General features: G+C 57.0%; 1 protein-coding gene across 9 annotated transcripts in view; it reads right to left on the bottom strand.

Annotated features, from left to right (window-relative positions):
* BRF1 (BRF1 general transcription factor IIIB subunit) overlaps window positions 1-15149 on the bottom strand; it is a 79550-nt gene that overhangs the window by 11836 nt on the left and 52565 nt on the right. For 4 of the 9 annotated variants that reach the window (XR_008618747.1, XM_055088768.1, XM_055088769.1 and 1 more), the window contains 7 exons: window positions 10456-10605; window positions 9300-9393; window positions 7971-8109; window positions 7542-7581; window positions 6682-6774; window positions 1989-2258; window positions 405-466 (listed from right to left, as the gene is read on the bottom strand). Coding sequence is in view for 8 of the 9 variants with exons in the window: in XM_055088768.1 (XP_054944743.1) it covers window positions 405-466; window positions 1989-2258; window positions 6682-6774; window positions 7542-7581; window positions 7971-8109; window positions 9300-9393; window positions 10456-10605 (848 nt within the window). In the remaining variant the exon portion in view is untranslated. The remainder of the gene's footprint in view (window positions 1-404; window positions 467-1988; window positions 2259-6681; window positions 6775-7541; window positions 7582-7970; window positions 8110-9299; window positions 9394-10455; window positions 10606-15149) is intronic. The other 5 variants (XM_055088771.1, XM_055088772.1, XM_007111957.4 and 2 more) reach the window with 2 other exon arrangements.

Raw genomic sequence — 15149 nt, forward strand, 5'->3', positions numbered from 1 at the left:
AGGCCGGCCTGAGGGCCGCATCCATGAACCAACCCCGCAGCAAACGCCCCCCGGCTCTTGGCAGTTTGCGGTCCCCCGGGGCACGGGAGCCAGGCCAGCCAGAGCGCAGGGACATGGGTCCCGGCGAAGGAACGGAGGTGAGGGCTCAGGACGCCAACTTAGGAACACGCAGGTGGCCTCGGCCACAAGGTGACTGGTGACAAATAATGGAAAGGCTTCCCGCCTGCCAGAGAACAAGCATTGCTGGACAAACTGCTAGGAGCCTGTCCGAACGACGGCAGGCCCAGGGGGATACGGAGCTGTGCCCCCAGCCCACAGGAGCTTCCCAATGGGGCGCAGCCTGGCACCCCAAGGACCCCAACCAGCACCCCCCGGGAAGGCCACTGAGAGCTCACGGCGCTTACTCTGTCTATCTCGAGGTCATCAATGCCGCTGAGGTCTAGCTCACCGTCCCCGGAAGCATCTTCTAGAGGGAAGCACAGCCTGGCATTTAGGGTCAACGCCCAGTTAAACGAGCACATACATCACCTGGGCCATCTCAGGACTCAGGGGTGCGGCCAAGGGCTTCTAGCACCGGCTTCCTCCCGGCCGCCAGCCGGTCCCAGCCCCATCCCTGCGAGTGCAGGGCACGGGGGGCGAGGCTTACCTCCCGGTGCCTCATGGAAGAAGCACGATGCTAACGTGGAAGACCTCCCGGTCCTCACGCTCTCCTGTACAGAAAGCTCTTCAGATCAACAAGCCCAGGAGAGGGGGCCTCGGGGAGCCTTCTGTGACCATGCTCGGGACACCCCCAAAACCTGTTGGCCGCCACCCTCCGGCCCCAGCTGGTCAACAGCACAACCTGCGTGGCCCAGCAACCAGGGCTGCCCCTCCCGTGGGCTGCCCCTCGTCACCCGACGGTTCTCTGCCCCGTCCTGCTGGTTCCAGCCCGACGGGAACCGGGGATGCTCTCCTGCCACGTTGCCGCTCCGCGGCTGAGGCTGGGTGCTCGGACACACCCCCGCGCCCCTCTGCGGTCAGCCTCGCTCCCCGTGCTCTCTCAGCTCCAGCCAGCTTGGCCTCTTTCTGTCCAGGTCGCAGTGCCCCCCAGCTGCCTCAGGGCCTTTGCACATGCCCTCTGCTCTGTGCTGTGGGACCTGCCCCGGGTTCCACTCATGTGGCAGCCCCTTTGGGGTACAACCCACATGTACCTAACTGAGGGGCTGGGTCTGTGTCACATCCCTCTCCCCTCTAGACCACCACTGCCACCAGGGGAGGCGCATGACCACCCATCGCCACGCCCAGCCGCAGGGCCCGGGAGGAACATCTGAGCAGCGTCCCTCTCACAGAGGCTCCTTGCACACAGAGGCCAAGCCCTTGGTGCCCAGAGGAGAGGAGGCAGGGCCCACCTTACGGTGAAACTGCGACAAGACCAAACCCACCACCCTCCTGGAGCTGCCTGCGTGCCAGGCCCCCCCGGGGGAGGAACAGCTGGGCCCCTGCGCAGGCACCCCGGCACTGCAGGCACTGGAGCCCAGCAAGTGACATCCGTCCGACCGGTGGAGATGCCGCCTTTGGCCGACACTTTCCCACCAGGTGAGATGCAGAGGCGCGGGCAGGGGATGCCAGTCTGTCCCCGTGGCCCCTCTGTAGCATATGACCTCTGCACTGAGGCCTCCCGAGCTGCACAGGGGCAGGAAGGAGCCTCCAGCCACAGCCCGACCAAACCGAGGGCTCTGGTCAGCGGAGGAGGGTCCCGGAGATGCTGACAAGCCCTGCGGCATTCGGGCGTCAGCACAGTTGGGGTCACTGATTGCTCACGCAGCCTGCGGCGGAGCTGGCAGCACCCCTCCCAAGCCCACCCTTCTAGGAGGCCCCTCAGAAGCAGCACCTCCAACTCCCACAGGCAGTGGGGGACGACCCAGGCCTGGAAACCCCCCCCCCCCCGCCCAGAGGAGCCCCCCACCGTCTCTCCATCACCCCTGCTCCCCCAGTCCCTGTGCACTCACTGGGGTCCCGGCTCTGGGAGGAGATGCACTCTCGGATGGAGTCCGAGATGCCCAGACTGGCCGCAGTGGGCAGAGGGCCGAGCAGGGACTCCAGGGCGGGGGGCCCACCGCCTCCCTCAGGGCCTCCTGCCGCCTCCGCGCTGCCGGGGAGGCCCCCACCAAGGAGCTCCTGGTAAAAGTCCTTGTTCAGGTGGCTGGCGGCGGCCTCCAGCTCTTCATCCTCGGCGTCCTCCTCACCAAATAAGCTGGATGTGGTGTCCTCAACAGAGCCTAGGGACACAATTTCACACACCACCTGTTAACCAGGCAGGAAGCCAGAGAGCCCGCGTGGTGAAGAGGAGCACTTCCGCCCAGCTGCAAAAGGCACCTATTCCAAAAGATATGCCTTGTCCCAAGGGCGCCCAACACCCACCCGCCCATGAACGGGCCTCAGCCCACACCTCACACGTGACGCAAAGATTAACTCAAAACGGATCAGATGTGAACCTAACAGCTAAGACTATACACGTTCCAGAGAAACAGCGGGAAGACAGGTGACTGTGAATTAAACAAAAACCTCTTACGCGCGACGCTGAAAGCAGAATCAACGAGGCCCTGATAGGTCGGATTTCATCAAAGTTGAGAACTCTGCCTTTGAAAGACACCGTTAAGACAAAAAAACAAGCCGCAGACTTACCTGCAAATCACACATCTGACAAAGCACTTGTCTCCAGAACATGTAAACAACTCTGAAAACACACAACCCAATAAAAAATGGGCAAAAGGTTTGACCAGAGACTCCAGCAATGGCGACAAGGGTGGCAAACAGGCACGCGTCATGCTGTCACGACGGGCCTGCAAGCCTGCGTGCCCCACCCCCTCGCACAGCCACACCAGTGCGAGGGGCACGGAGGGAGGGACGCCACACTCCCGGTGCCACCACGTTGGAAAACAGATGCTTTCTGAAAGACTTAAACACGTCTCCCCCGACCCAGCGATTCCACTCCTCAGCATTCACCCAAGGGAAAAGGAAGCAGAGACCGTTACACGATGGACTTCCCCGGTGGCGCAGTGGTTAAGAATCCGCCTGCCAATGCAGGGGACACGGGTTCGAGCCCTGGTCCGGGAAGATCCCACATGCCGCGGAGCAATGAAGCCCGTGCGCCACAACCACTGAGCCTGCGCTCTAGAGCCCGCGAGCCACAACTACCGAGCCCGCGCACCTGGGGCCCGTGCTCCGCAGCAAGAGAAGCCCGCGCACCACGACGAAGAGTAGCCCCCACTCGCTGCAACGAGAGAAAGCCCGCGTGCAGCAACGAAGACACAACGCAGCCAAAAATAAATAAATAAATAAATTTTTAAAAAAACAAAAAACAAAGACAGTTACACGAATGTTCACAGCCGGTTACGTGCAACAGTCCAAGACCGGAAATAATCCCAGGGTCCTTCCACCCAGGACTGGGTGCACTCGGGGACCACTACTCCGCAAAGAGGGCTGATCTAGCGACGGACGGTTCAGAACAACTACACCGAGTGAAAAAGCCAGAGGAGAAACAGGGTACACACTACACGATCCCACATATGTACACAACACGACTGCTTACCAGCGACAGGAGGCAGCTGCACACCGGGGTGGGCACTCACCGGGCCCTGGGCCTGGAACACAAACCCCCGACCACACGCATGGCCCCTGCCTGGAGCCCACGCCATTACCGTGTGTGTCACCAGACATCCCACAGGAGGGCCACAGCAAGAGGAGGACATCGGCCGGTCCGCTCTGTCCGCCGTGGGGTCCCAGGGCCCAGCGCCCTGTACGCATGCAACACGTCCTCCGGGGGCAGGGACTCATACTGCGTCCGCGGCCCACGGCCTCCTCCGGCCCTCCTCCAGCCCAGCCTCCGTCCTCGCTGCAGAGGAGGGGACGCAGGAGCTGTGGCTTCCTCGCCGGGGCTGGAGGCTCAGGGGCTGTTCAGGAGGAGGCAGTGGATCCAAGGAGCGAACCACGGCCAAGGCGGGCCGGACCCGGCCCTTCCTTCTTGAGACAACGGATGAAACGTGGAAATGGTCCAGATACCCAACGGGCAGGGGTGTGGAGGAGGACACGTCCCCGACGGTCTCCCCAGAAGGGAGGCGTGTGTAAAGCTGGAACTGGAGCAGGAGGCGAGCGGCCCCTCCACAGTGCCCGGTAAGTACGACGGCAGCCACTGGCAGCCGGGCGCGGGTGGGAGAGCGAGCCCGCGTCCTCGCCACGGCTGGGCAGGTGCAAACAGGTGCTGCCCGAGAAACAGAGGGCTGAAGAAACCACGTGAAGGAAACCACTGGGACAAAACCCAGACCTTCCCAAGGTCCAGAGAACACCAAGCAAAAAGGCACATAAGCAGACATAAGAGAGCTCGCTTCCACTGTTGAAAGAGAAAAAGCTCTCAGGCTGGATCAGAAAGCAGAGCCCAATTCTCTGCTGTCTAGAAGAGGAGGACACGGACGAACAGGTGGGGCAGGCAGAGCAGAGACCACCAGGCGTGCCCCCAGGCTGCGGAGGGTGCCAGGCACCAAAAACAAGCCAGCCTCAGCTAGAACACAGCGGCCACCTCTGTCTGCAAGAGGACCTCAAAACTGACGATGTGACCAGTGAGACGCCCCGACAGACACAGAGCCCAGCCCAGCTGGACGGGAGCAGAGGGGGCCTCCTCTCAAGCACCACTGGCGTCTCCAACCAGCGGACCTGGGGCCACAAGAGTTGATGGCACAAGGGAGGGACAGCGCCAGCAGCACACCCGGTCACAACGCAGTAAATGTGGAAGTTAACAACAAAATCAGAAAACAAAAGCCCCCGCCCCAACTCTTAACTCCCTCACTTGACTCTTAGCACCAAAGACAAATATACTCTGCGACTGCAAGCGGTGCGAAGCGTCTGACGCCAGGACAGCGGATTGCGGCGCAGACAACGCCCGGGCCCTGCCCCGCACGCGTGTGCCACAGGAAACCGGCCAGGCAGGGGCCTCAGTTTAGAACAAGGAGAGAAGCTGTGAGGAGGACAGAGCAGAGGGAAGTGGAAATCACCGACAGTGTACAGGAAGCGGCAGGGGTCATAAATCAGTGCAAGAGCTGGTTGAATGGGAAATCAACAACCTAGCTCGGTTAAAAAAAAAAAAAACAGAAAAAAACAGAATAAACAGAAACAAACTATGCAGAATAAGAAAGGATAAAAATGAAAACCACCACAGAAACAATAAAGTCAAAGTATCGTAAGATACAAGTTTGTTCAAATCTCTGCCTGGATGGGACGCCGTGGCAGCCTGAGAACAGAGAGGTTCACCGTCTGGCCGGGAAAGGCCTTCCCAGAACCACGGGACACTGTGGAAATGACGGATCACCTTCACTGACCCAAGAAAACCCTGTGTCCTCTCCGCAGACCCTGCAGACATCAGAAACACTCCCCGACGGCTGAGATAGGACGGCTCAGTGAAAACGGCAGTTGGGTGTTTCCTTTACAGGACAACGTGGTATTTCAGCCCAAAGCGTGTAGTGTGTGTCCCGGGCAGCACGGAGGTCTTGCGGGGAAGCCATGGATGACGTGCCCGTTGTCACAGGCAAGTCTCAGCATGGTCGTTACGGGTCAAGCAATGGACCAGGCAAGAGCAAGAAAGCAGAGGCCTAAACATCGTGAAGGGCAGTGAAATACCACTATTTACAGCCCGCCTAACTCACCAATTACTTGAGTAATCCGACGATGAACCGAGAAGTACTAAAAGCAGTAACAGAATCCCTAACATACAAGAGCACAAAAGCAGCACCGAGAAATCAGCATCTTCCACAAACACAGCAGCTGCGGACGCCACCTATGGCAGCAACAGGGAAGGCAGTGCAGCTGGGACCCAAGGCCTCAGACTCGGAAGAAAACCCCCGGGACGGAGACACCCCGCTCTCGCTCTCGGGGAGGATGGCGCCAGCCTGCTCCAGGCGATCGACAGAGTGGAGAGCTGCGCCGGGGCAGGCAGCGGCCAGGCTGACTCTAAAGATGAGACGAGAAGGTGAACCAGAGCAGCTGCAAAAGCCCAGGGAAGAGGTGGTGAGCAGGTGCTCGCCTTCCAGACTGGATGACGGATGGAAGCAATGCTTCCTCAGCACCCGTCCCTGTCCAGTAAGCCAGAGCGGGGTGGGAGGGCGCCGGCCGCGGACCCGCACAGCGTGAGCGGAGGGGGCGCCCCGAACCAGCCGGGGTGTCCCCGGAGCACGGCAAGGGAGGCAACGTGGGAGAAATGAAAACCACACATGCACAAAGAGATCTGTCCGAGGGGGCTCACGGCAGCTTCGCGAGGCCCCAAACCAGAAACGGGGGTGTGCAAGAGCTGCGATGGGCGCGGGGAGAGGCGGCAGCGGGCAGGGCTGTGTGGGCCGCGGCCACGGGCGCAGGGCGAGCTCTTTCCCACAGGCAGCGTCTGCCAATGAGTGAGTACCCTCAGGGCAACGGGGACAGGAGACTGGTCTGGAAGACTCGGCCGCCCCGGAGCTGCTGGGGACAGGGCGGCTCGGGGTGTCCTGGGAGCAGCTGACGCCCCGCTCGGCGCGTGGAGGCCTGGGGCGCGGGTGGAGCCAAGAGACAGGACGCACGGTCACGGTGGTGGCGGCAGGAGGGGCAGCGAAGCTCGGCGGCGGGGCAGGTGCCGGACACGGGTGAACTGAGCCAGCGGGTGAGGAGACGGGCTGGACTCACCATCTTTCGTCAGGCTGGCAAGGGCCCCCTTTGCCTTTGGCCGGCTGTTTTCTAGTTCAATCTCAATTGCGTCCTGGTAGCTGGATATTTCACCTGAAGCAATAAATTAACAGCAAAAAGTAAGCACAGGGGACTTCCCTGGTGGTCCAGTGGCTAAGACTCTGCACTCCCAGTGCAGGGGGCCCGGTTCGATCCCTGGTCAGGGAACTAGATCCCACATGCGTGCCGCAACTAAGAGTTCACATGCCACAACTAAGAAGCCCGTGAGCCGCAACTAAGGAGCCCGTGAGCCGCAACTAAGGAGCCCGTGAGCCGCAACTAAGGAGCCCGTGAGCCGCAACTAAGGAGCCCGTGAGCCGCAACTAAGGAGCCCGTGAGCCGCAACTAAGGAGCCCGTGAGCCGCAACTAAGGAGCCCGTGAGCCGCAACTAAGGAGCCCGTGAGCCGCAACTAAGGAGCCCGTGAGCCGCAACTAAGGAGCCCGTGAGCCGCAACTAAGGAGCCCAAAAGTAAGCACAGGGGACTTCCCTGGTGGTCCAGTGGCTAAGACTCTGCACTCCCAGTGCAGGGGGCCCGGTTCGATCCCTGGTCAGGGAACTAGATCCCACATGCGTGCCGCAACTAAGAGTTCACATGCCACAACTAAGAAGCCCGTGAGCCGCAACTAAGGAGCCCGTGAGCCGCAACTAAGGAGCCCGTGAGCCGCAACTAAGGAACCTGTCTACCACAACGAAGACCCAGCAGAACCAACCAAACAAATAAATAAATACATTTTAAAAATGTTCTAAAATAAAAAAGCAAGCACACAATCCGTTCCTGTAAGGACCTGAAGCACCCATACATTAAGATGGGCTGGTTACCTTCCACTTCCTCCAGCTGTTTTGACAGGACTTGTTCCAGCTGAAAAGGAAAAGGACGAATGCATTTAGTGAAAGCAGCGAGAGTGGTGCCTGCCAGTACCCGGAGGCCTCTCGACCCCAACGCAGGTCCCCAGCCTGGCGAGAGGGACTCGGGCTTCAGGCCCCCAGAGACATGAGCACCAGGGCCCTCAGGGAGGCGGCTTGCCCCAGAAACTGTATGGGATGGATGCACTGAGCAGGGTCGGGGGAGACCCCAGCAGCAGATGAGATGGCTCGGGGCCCAGGAGGGACTGCGCTCAGCGTGGCGCACCCTGGCCCCCAGCCGGGCTCAGCGCCCCGCCCCGCCTTCAGTCTTCGTAGCCAAGCCACTGTTGTGAAGGGAGAGCAGGAAACGGGTGGGGCAGCCAGGCCCGGCGTGCGGGGGCCCACCTGCTTCATCCGCAGCTTCCTCTGCCCAGCTGTGTAGGACGGGGGGTCGCACTCCTCCTCCAGGTCGACCTTCATGAACTCGTCCACGGTCAGCTGACTGGTGGGGGTATCTTCAAACTCCGTGAGCCTGAAACAGACGCTTGAAAGGGAAGCTGGTGCCCGAGAACAGCGCTCAAACCAGCACCCAGGGCTTCCCTGCTGGCAAAGGGGTTGGGAATCCACCTGCCGATGCAGGGGACACAGGTTCGAGCCCTGGTCTGGAAAGATCCCACACACCGCAGAGCCACTAAGCCCGCGAGCCACAACTAGTGAGCCTGCGTGGCACAACTACTGAAGCCCACACGCCTAGAGCCCGCGCTCCGCAACAAGAGAAGCCACCGCGATGAGAAGCCCGCGCGCCGCAACGAAGAGCAGCCCCCGTCTGCAGCAACTAGGGAAAGCCCACGTGCAGCAAAGATCCAACGCGGCCAGAAAATAAATAAAACAAATTTAAAAACACCAGCACCCCGTTTACAAAACACTCCCTCAGGGGTGCTGGTTCCCAGGCCCAGCACCTTGCCACACACAGCTGTGAGCACAGGCCTGGGGGCTGTCCGGCAGCCTCTCAGCCCCTACTCTATCCTGCCGATAGCTTGGGCCCCTGGGAGAAAAAGGCACGGCACCCTCATTGCTCCCACAGGTAGACTCAAGAAGGCCCCAGAAGGAAGGAGGCCGAGCCACCAGTCCCAGGCAGGAAAGGTTCCTGCACCGCGGCGTGCCCGGCCAAAATTAATTCTTGCCCATTTCCTACATTTTACATAATCTTCAAAACGTTCAACAGAAAAGTTTTTAAAGAGAACCAGAGTTCAAATAAGCAAAATAAATTCCCTCTGCCTTTGAAAACTGCCATAGGATATGACCTCAGCCGAAAGACAGCCATCAAGAGCTCCAGACTCAGGGTAAGTACCCTGCGCTGACGGCTGTGCCAGCGGCTCTCAGCTGGCGACTCTCTCGCCACAGTCTACGTGGAGCTCCCGCTGGAGCTGCCGTAACGACCCTGCGAACGCGGAACCCAAAGCAGGGAATCGCCCGACCGCCCCGTTACAGGGACACAGTGGCCCTCTGCTTGAGCCTGGCTTCCCCCAGGGAGACCGGTCACTCAGGCTGCACCAGCCAGGACACAGGCGAGGCCACTCTCAGTACCTGTTTCCTGACCTGTGAGTCAGGGTGACTTTACAAACCACTGTCCACCTCAACACAGGGTGGAAGAAAGGGGCCACCACTTGGACGGACTGAGACGCCGTGCAGGGAAGCCTGGCCAAGCCCCTGGCTGCGATAGGAGCGACCCACCTCTTGCGCAGCGTGGATTCGCACACCTTGACCACGCTGATGACCTCTTTGACGGTTCTCCGGAAATCGTGCATCCTGGCTGCAACTAGAAGTGCTGGAAAGAAATACAATGGGGAATTCAGAAACAGGATGCTCCCGCCAAAAACAGGACCGATCCTGTGCGCAGAGGGCTGATGACCCCATAGTGCGACCCGATGGAAAGACAGCGCCAGAGGGTGCTCTGGGAGCCCCTGGGGCGACACCGTCCTCCTCACCTTACTGTGGGCAGCGCTGCACGGTCTGCACGACTGTCAGAACACCTGAGATCCACCAACCGCTTTGCGGGCAATTATACAATAAATTTTAAAAACGCAAGAAGTACTGCTTCACGCATTCCTTTTTTAAATGCAAGAAAAATTAAAATACACTTTTTGAGAACTTTGTGTAACCTCTCAAAGCAAACGAGTGAACTGTGAGGTGACCTGTATGGGAAATGCTGGCTGGTGATGGACAAGCCAGGAATCGGCGAGAGAGGGAGTGGGCCCAGGAGTGCTGTGCTGGTGACCACAACTGGCTGGACCCTAGGAGAGGCCCAGATTCTGGACTGCAAACTCGGGAGTCAGGCTTGGAGGTGGAAAATGCATCTCAGGAAGCACTGATCCTGCTGGTTGCTGAGCGCTCTGGAAAGGAGTGGACTCGACCTTGTGGGGCAAGGTAAGAGGCTAAGAGGAGGGGTAACGGCCCTCCTGGGGAGGGGCTCCAGGTCCAGGGAGTGTCAGGAACAGCAGGAGGGCCGCCTGTGGGCTGCTGCCACCTGGAGCGGAGACGAGACAACTGTCCTTTGGGGAACGGGGAGCTAGCCCGAAAGCCCGGGGTGCCCTCTGCAGCAATGACTCAGCACGGCTGCACCTCAACATTCAAGCCTGGGGTCAAGGCCAGGAAGCTTGGCAGTCCCCTTGGCCTCTGAGGGTCCTGCCTGTTCCCCAAGACGGAGGGGAGGCCAACAGGGAGCAGGTGGAAGTCCTTGAGGGCTGGGTTAGGACTGGGCAAGGGAGGCGAGCAGGCAGCTCTGGAGACAACCCACTACCTACCGGCCCGTCCTGCCGAAGGGCCGGGACAGAAAGCATCCGCACGCCGGCAGCGGGGCCCAGCCAGCGTGACTCCGAGGCCGCCTTACCTGCCCCACAGAGGCCCGAAGGGCGCCGGCCCGTGTGCATCCAGTCCCTCTTCATCCTCTGCAGGAGCCTCAGGGCCGTCATGGACACCTCGTGGTTCTTGTCACCAAACTCCAGCAGGTGGGCGAAGCGCGGGATGTACAGGCAGGGGTCTGCGGGAGACACGCACCTCAGCCGGCCGTACGCGCCCTGGAGCAGGGGTGCGCGGCGCCGGGAGGCCCCGCGGTGCGCGCGCTCCACATCTGGCGCACACGGACGCCCACCTGGGGCGACACGTGCTCCCCGCCCCGCCCCCCCGGGCCACCCTCATCAGTCCTTCCACCGCACAGGCTCCCCAGGGCCCCTTTCCTCCGACACGAGCCCCCCTCCTGGACACGCAGCCTCCTGGAGCAGCTGGAGACTCTGCGGCCGGGCGGTTGCTGCACCCAGAGTGGAGCCGGTGGGCAGGACGTGCGTGCCCTGCCACGTGACACGGGGGCCCCAAGCCTGCGTACACATCGCACACGCTCCTGCAGACGCATACACAAAACCCCGCTGCTTCATCTGGCATTTCGTGGACCGCTGTGAATCAGCCAATTTTTTACGTACTTATTTTCTGCACTTACGCTTGTGTAGTGCCAACTTACATCGTCTGCCCTCCTGTCTACGGGCATGTGCACCTCTTCAGATGAACACCTCTCTCACTAAGGGAGCGTCAGCCCGGCTCAGGAGGGACCGGAGCCGCCTGCACACACACCCTCTCCCTCCTTACCAGCACTCCCTCACGCAGCTTTGGGCTAGAAGCTTCACAGAGCGAGCAAAAACCACCAAGTAATGTACTCAATTCAGCTAAGCGTCTGGATCGCCATAGGCAACTGAAGGAACTCTACAGAGCTCTATGACAGAGAATAGCAGGGCGAGACCTCCCTTGGACAAGATCATCCAGGAAGGCTGTGCTCAGGGGGCCGTGGCGGAGGCCCGAGGAGGGGGTTCCAGGAGGGGACGGGCTGGCCCGGAAGCAGGTGTGTACAGGCAGACGGAGGAGGACGAAGGGCAGATCGGGAAGACCCTGGGAGGCACAGGAGGGAAGGGAACTGGTCAGCTCATCTCTGACACCCCCAACAGCAGCGCAAGCAGGTGGGTCAGAGACCCCAGCTGTTTGCCAACACCCAGCACCGACCTTCTGGGCCCCAGCCTGCCCACTTCTCCTGGCCTCCGTACATCTATAAGGCATTCATGACTGAGCTCTGGTCCCTGGAAGCCCCACAGATCCTACGAGCACCTCTTCCACCCCTGCCAGCCTTGGCTCACATAAAGGACCAAGGGAAGGTTTCTGAGGCCACAGAGACTGGCAGCCGCCCCTGAAGCAGCCTGGGTCACCCGGGACTGCATGGATTCAGGCGGATACTCCCCTGCACTGATGGAGGAAGCTGTGGTGGTGTAGGGAGCAGTGCCTCTTGGTTGCCTTATGCCAGCCGGACCCTAACAGCCACCCAGCTCAGCCCAGCCAACACAGTGTGGAAATTAGTAAGGGCAACCTCGCGTAAAACGGAGGCGGGAAGCCCTGAAGGGGGCGCTCCCACACCAGGCCCTCCTTCCCAGCTTGCTTTGCGCTTCTGGGCAGGAAGAAGCTGGTGCGCTGCCCCGGGAAGAGGAAGGAAGATTTTCTCCCGGCCCAGCAACAGCCCAGCCAATGAGAAACCGCCACACCCTCAACTCTCACTTTCCTCCAATGGAGACTGGAAAACCTTCAAAGCAGCCTCCCCAAATGGAGACTGGAAAACCTTCAAAGCAGCCCCGCCCAACTTCCTCCCCGCCCCCCGCCCCCCCCCCCCAATAAAGGAAGGCTCCTCTCCATTGTTGCAGGACTTGCCTGTGGTTTGCAGTAGCTTGCGGGTCCCGAAACCGAGTAAATTCATGTTGCTGGTAACGTAACTGGCTGTTTTAGGTTAACAACAGGCAGCTACTACCACTTAACCCCCTTTCAGAGACGACAAGGTGGCCATGATGGGGCAGAAGTCAGTTGAGCCTAGGCAGTCTGGAGCTACACCTACTTCCACTGTGGGTGTTTTGTTTTGGGTTGGTTTGGGGTTTTGGGGGGTTATTTGGTTGCTTAAAAAGATATTATTGGGAGAAAACATTTTAAAAATATAATTGCTAAGGTTTCTAATTATTTACAATAAAACGAAACCCATCAGAACTGGGGATTAAATTAAAAGCACATTAAAAGATCTCATCCTGATTTGGCTGAACTTTGACGCTGATTAGTTCTTGAAATAGAAAACTGTAGTACTGGTAAAAATTTCAAGGCAAACATGCCAGCAGTCTGGGATAGATGTGGAATGGACTGGGGCATTTAAAGTAGGGAGAAGAAAAAAAAAAAAACTAGGAGAAAATAACAAACCACAAGTATAGATCACACAATGTACGTTAAATTCCCTAATCAGCTTGCACAAAAGCGCTAAAACCAGGATATGGTGTTTACAAGAGACACTTAAAAATAATGCAAAAAGGTGAAGATCAAAAGGCTATGCTGGGACCCATGAAGCAGGTCACCAGGAGGAAAAGGGCAGCTGTGGGGGGGCAGCAACGGGACTCAGGGCAGGGGCACCGAGGGGACACAGACGAAAGTTTCTGATGACGGAAGGAGGACAAGATAATCTTCAAGAAGACAGGACACTCACAAATCTGTAGACACACGGGGAAAGAGAAAGCGTTAAATAAAGCAAAAAGTGTTGGAAACAGAGATTTCCACACTTGATATGAGATTTTTAACACAATTCCCTCAAATTTGACAGACTGGCTTGGGGGAAGAAAAGACCAAATGGGGAACTGGATGACATCACCATAGGCTCAATTTAACAAATATGTTTTAAAGTCAGTACCTTACAAAAAAGTAATCATTCTTTTCCAAAGTCTGTTGAACAGTTATGAAAATTGACCGTGTATTAAAGAACAAAGAAACCCTCCCTACATCCCAGAGAACAGAAATATCACAGGACGTGCCCTTTGACCTCAAGGGCAAGAAAACTAAAAATCAGCAAGACAAGGGTACACTACACAGCCCTCTCACCTCCAGACAAACTATTAGGAAATGAAAGAACAATTTTCTAGGTAACTTAATAGACTTAAGTGCTTAGGTAAGGACAAAATAATGAACTAAGTAGTTAAATAAAAAACTAACAAAGTGAAGTATTTAAAACAGGCAAACAAGAAGACTTAAATAGACATTTCTCCAAAGACGACATACAGATGGCCTACCGGCACATGAGAAACTGCTCAACATCACTAATTATTACAGAAATGGAAATCAAAACTCCAACGAGGTACCACCTCATAACAGTCAGAATGGCCATCAACAAAAAAAAATTTACAAATAATAAATGCTGGAGAGGGTGTAGAGAAAAGGGAGCCCTCCTACCCTGTTGGTGGGAATGTAAATTGGTACAGCCACTATGGAGAACAGTATGGAGGGTCCTTAAAAAACTAAAAATAGAGTTACCATATGACCCAACAATCACAATCCTGTGCATATATCAGGAAAAGATACATGCACCTTGACGTTCACAGCAGCACTATTCACAGTAGCCAAGATGTCCATTGAGAAAGTGGATGAAGATGTGGTACACATATACCACGGAATATCACTCAGCCATAAAAAAGAAGGAGGGACTTCCCTGGTGGCACAGTGGTTAAGAATCCACCTGCCAATGCAGGGGACATGGGTTCGATCTCTGGTCCGGGAAGATCCCACATGCCACGGAGCAACTAAGCCCGTGCGCCACAACTACTGAGCCTGCGCTCTAGAGCCCGCGAGCCACAACTACTGAGCCCACGTGATGCAACTACTGAAGCCCATGCGCCTAGAGCCCGTGCTCCGCAACGAGAAGCCACCACAATGAGAAGCCCCTACTCCCGCAGCTAGAGAGCCTGCGTGAAGCAATGAAGACCCAACGCAGCCAAAAATTTTTTTAAAAACAAGGAAATAATGCCACTTGCAGCAACGTGGATGGACGTAGAGATTATCATACTAAGTGAAGTAAACCAGAGAAAGACAAATACCATGTGATATTGCTTATATGTGGAATATTAAAAAAAAAAAGAGATACAAACCAACTTATTTACAAAACAGAAAGAGACTCACAGCCATAGAAAACTTATGGTTACCAAAGGGGAAGGCGTGGGGGATGGATAAATTAGGAGGTGGGGATTAACACATATACACCGTTGTGTATAAGATAGATAACCAGTAAGGAGCTACTGTAAAGCACAGGGAACTATACTCAATATCTTATAATAGCCTATAAGGAAAAAGTATCTGAAAAAGTACATATATATGTACATATACACACATATATGTATCTATATATAATTGAATCGCGGTGCTGTACACCTGCAACTAACATGATATTGTAAATAACTATACTTCAAAAAAGCTAATTAAAAAATGATTATGTGAGTGTTGCAAAGAGGGCTAAAAAAGGGGAAATGGAAATATTACTTCTAAAGCCAAATGAAACATTAAAAAAAAGGTTAAAAACCTCCATCTTAAGAAAAAAAATTGGGCTTCCCTGGTGGCGCAGTGGTTGCGCGTCCGCCTGCCGATGCAGGGGAACTGGGTTCGAGCCCCTGTCTGGGAGGATCCCACATGCCGCGAAGCGGCTGGGCCCGTGAGCCATGGCCGCTGAGCCTGCGCGTCCGGAGCCTGTGCTCCGCA

This window comes from Physeter macrocephalus, chromosome 11 (assembly GCF_002837175.3).
Source record: "Physeter macrocephalus isolate SW-GA chromosome 11, ASM283717v5, whole genome shotgun sequence".
Taxonomy (NCBI): Eukaryota; Metazoa; Chordata; class Mammalia; order Artiodactyla; family Physeteridae; genus Physeter; species Physeter macrocephalus.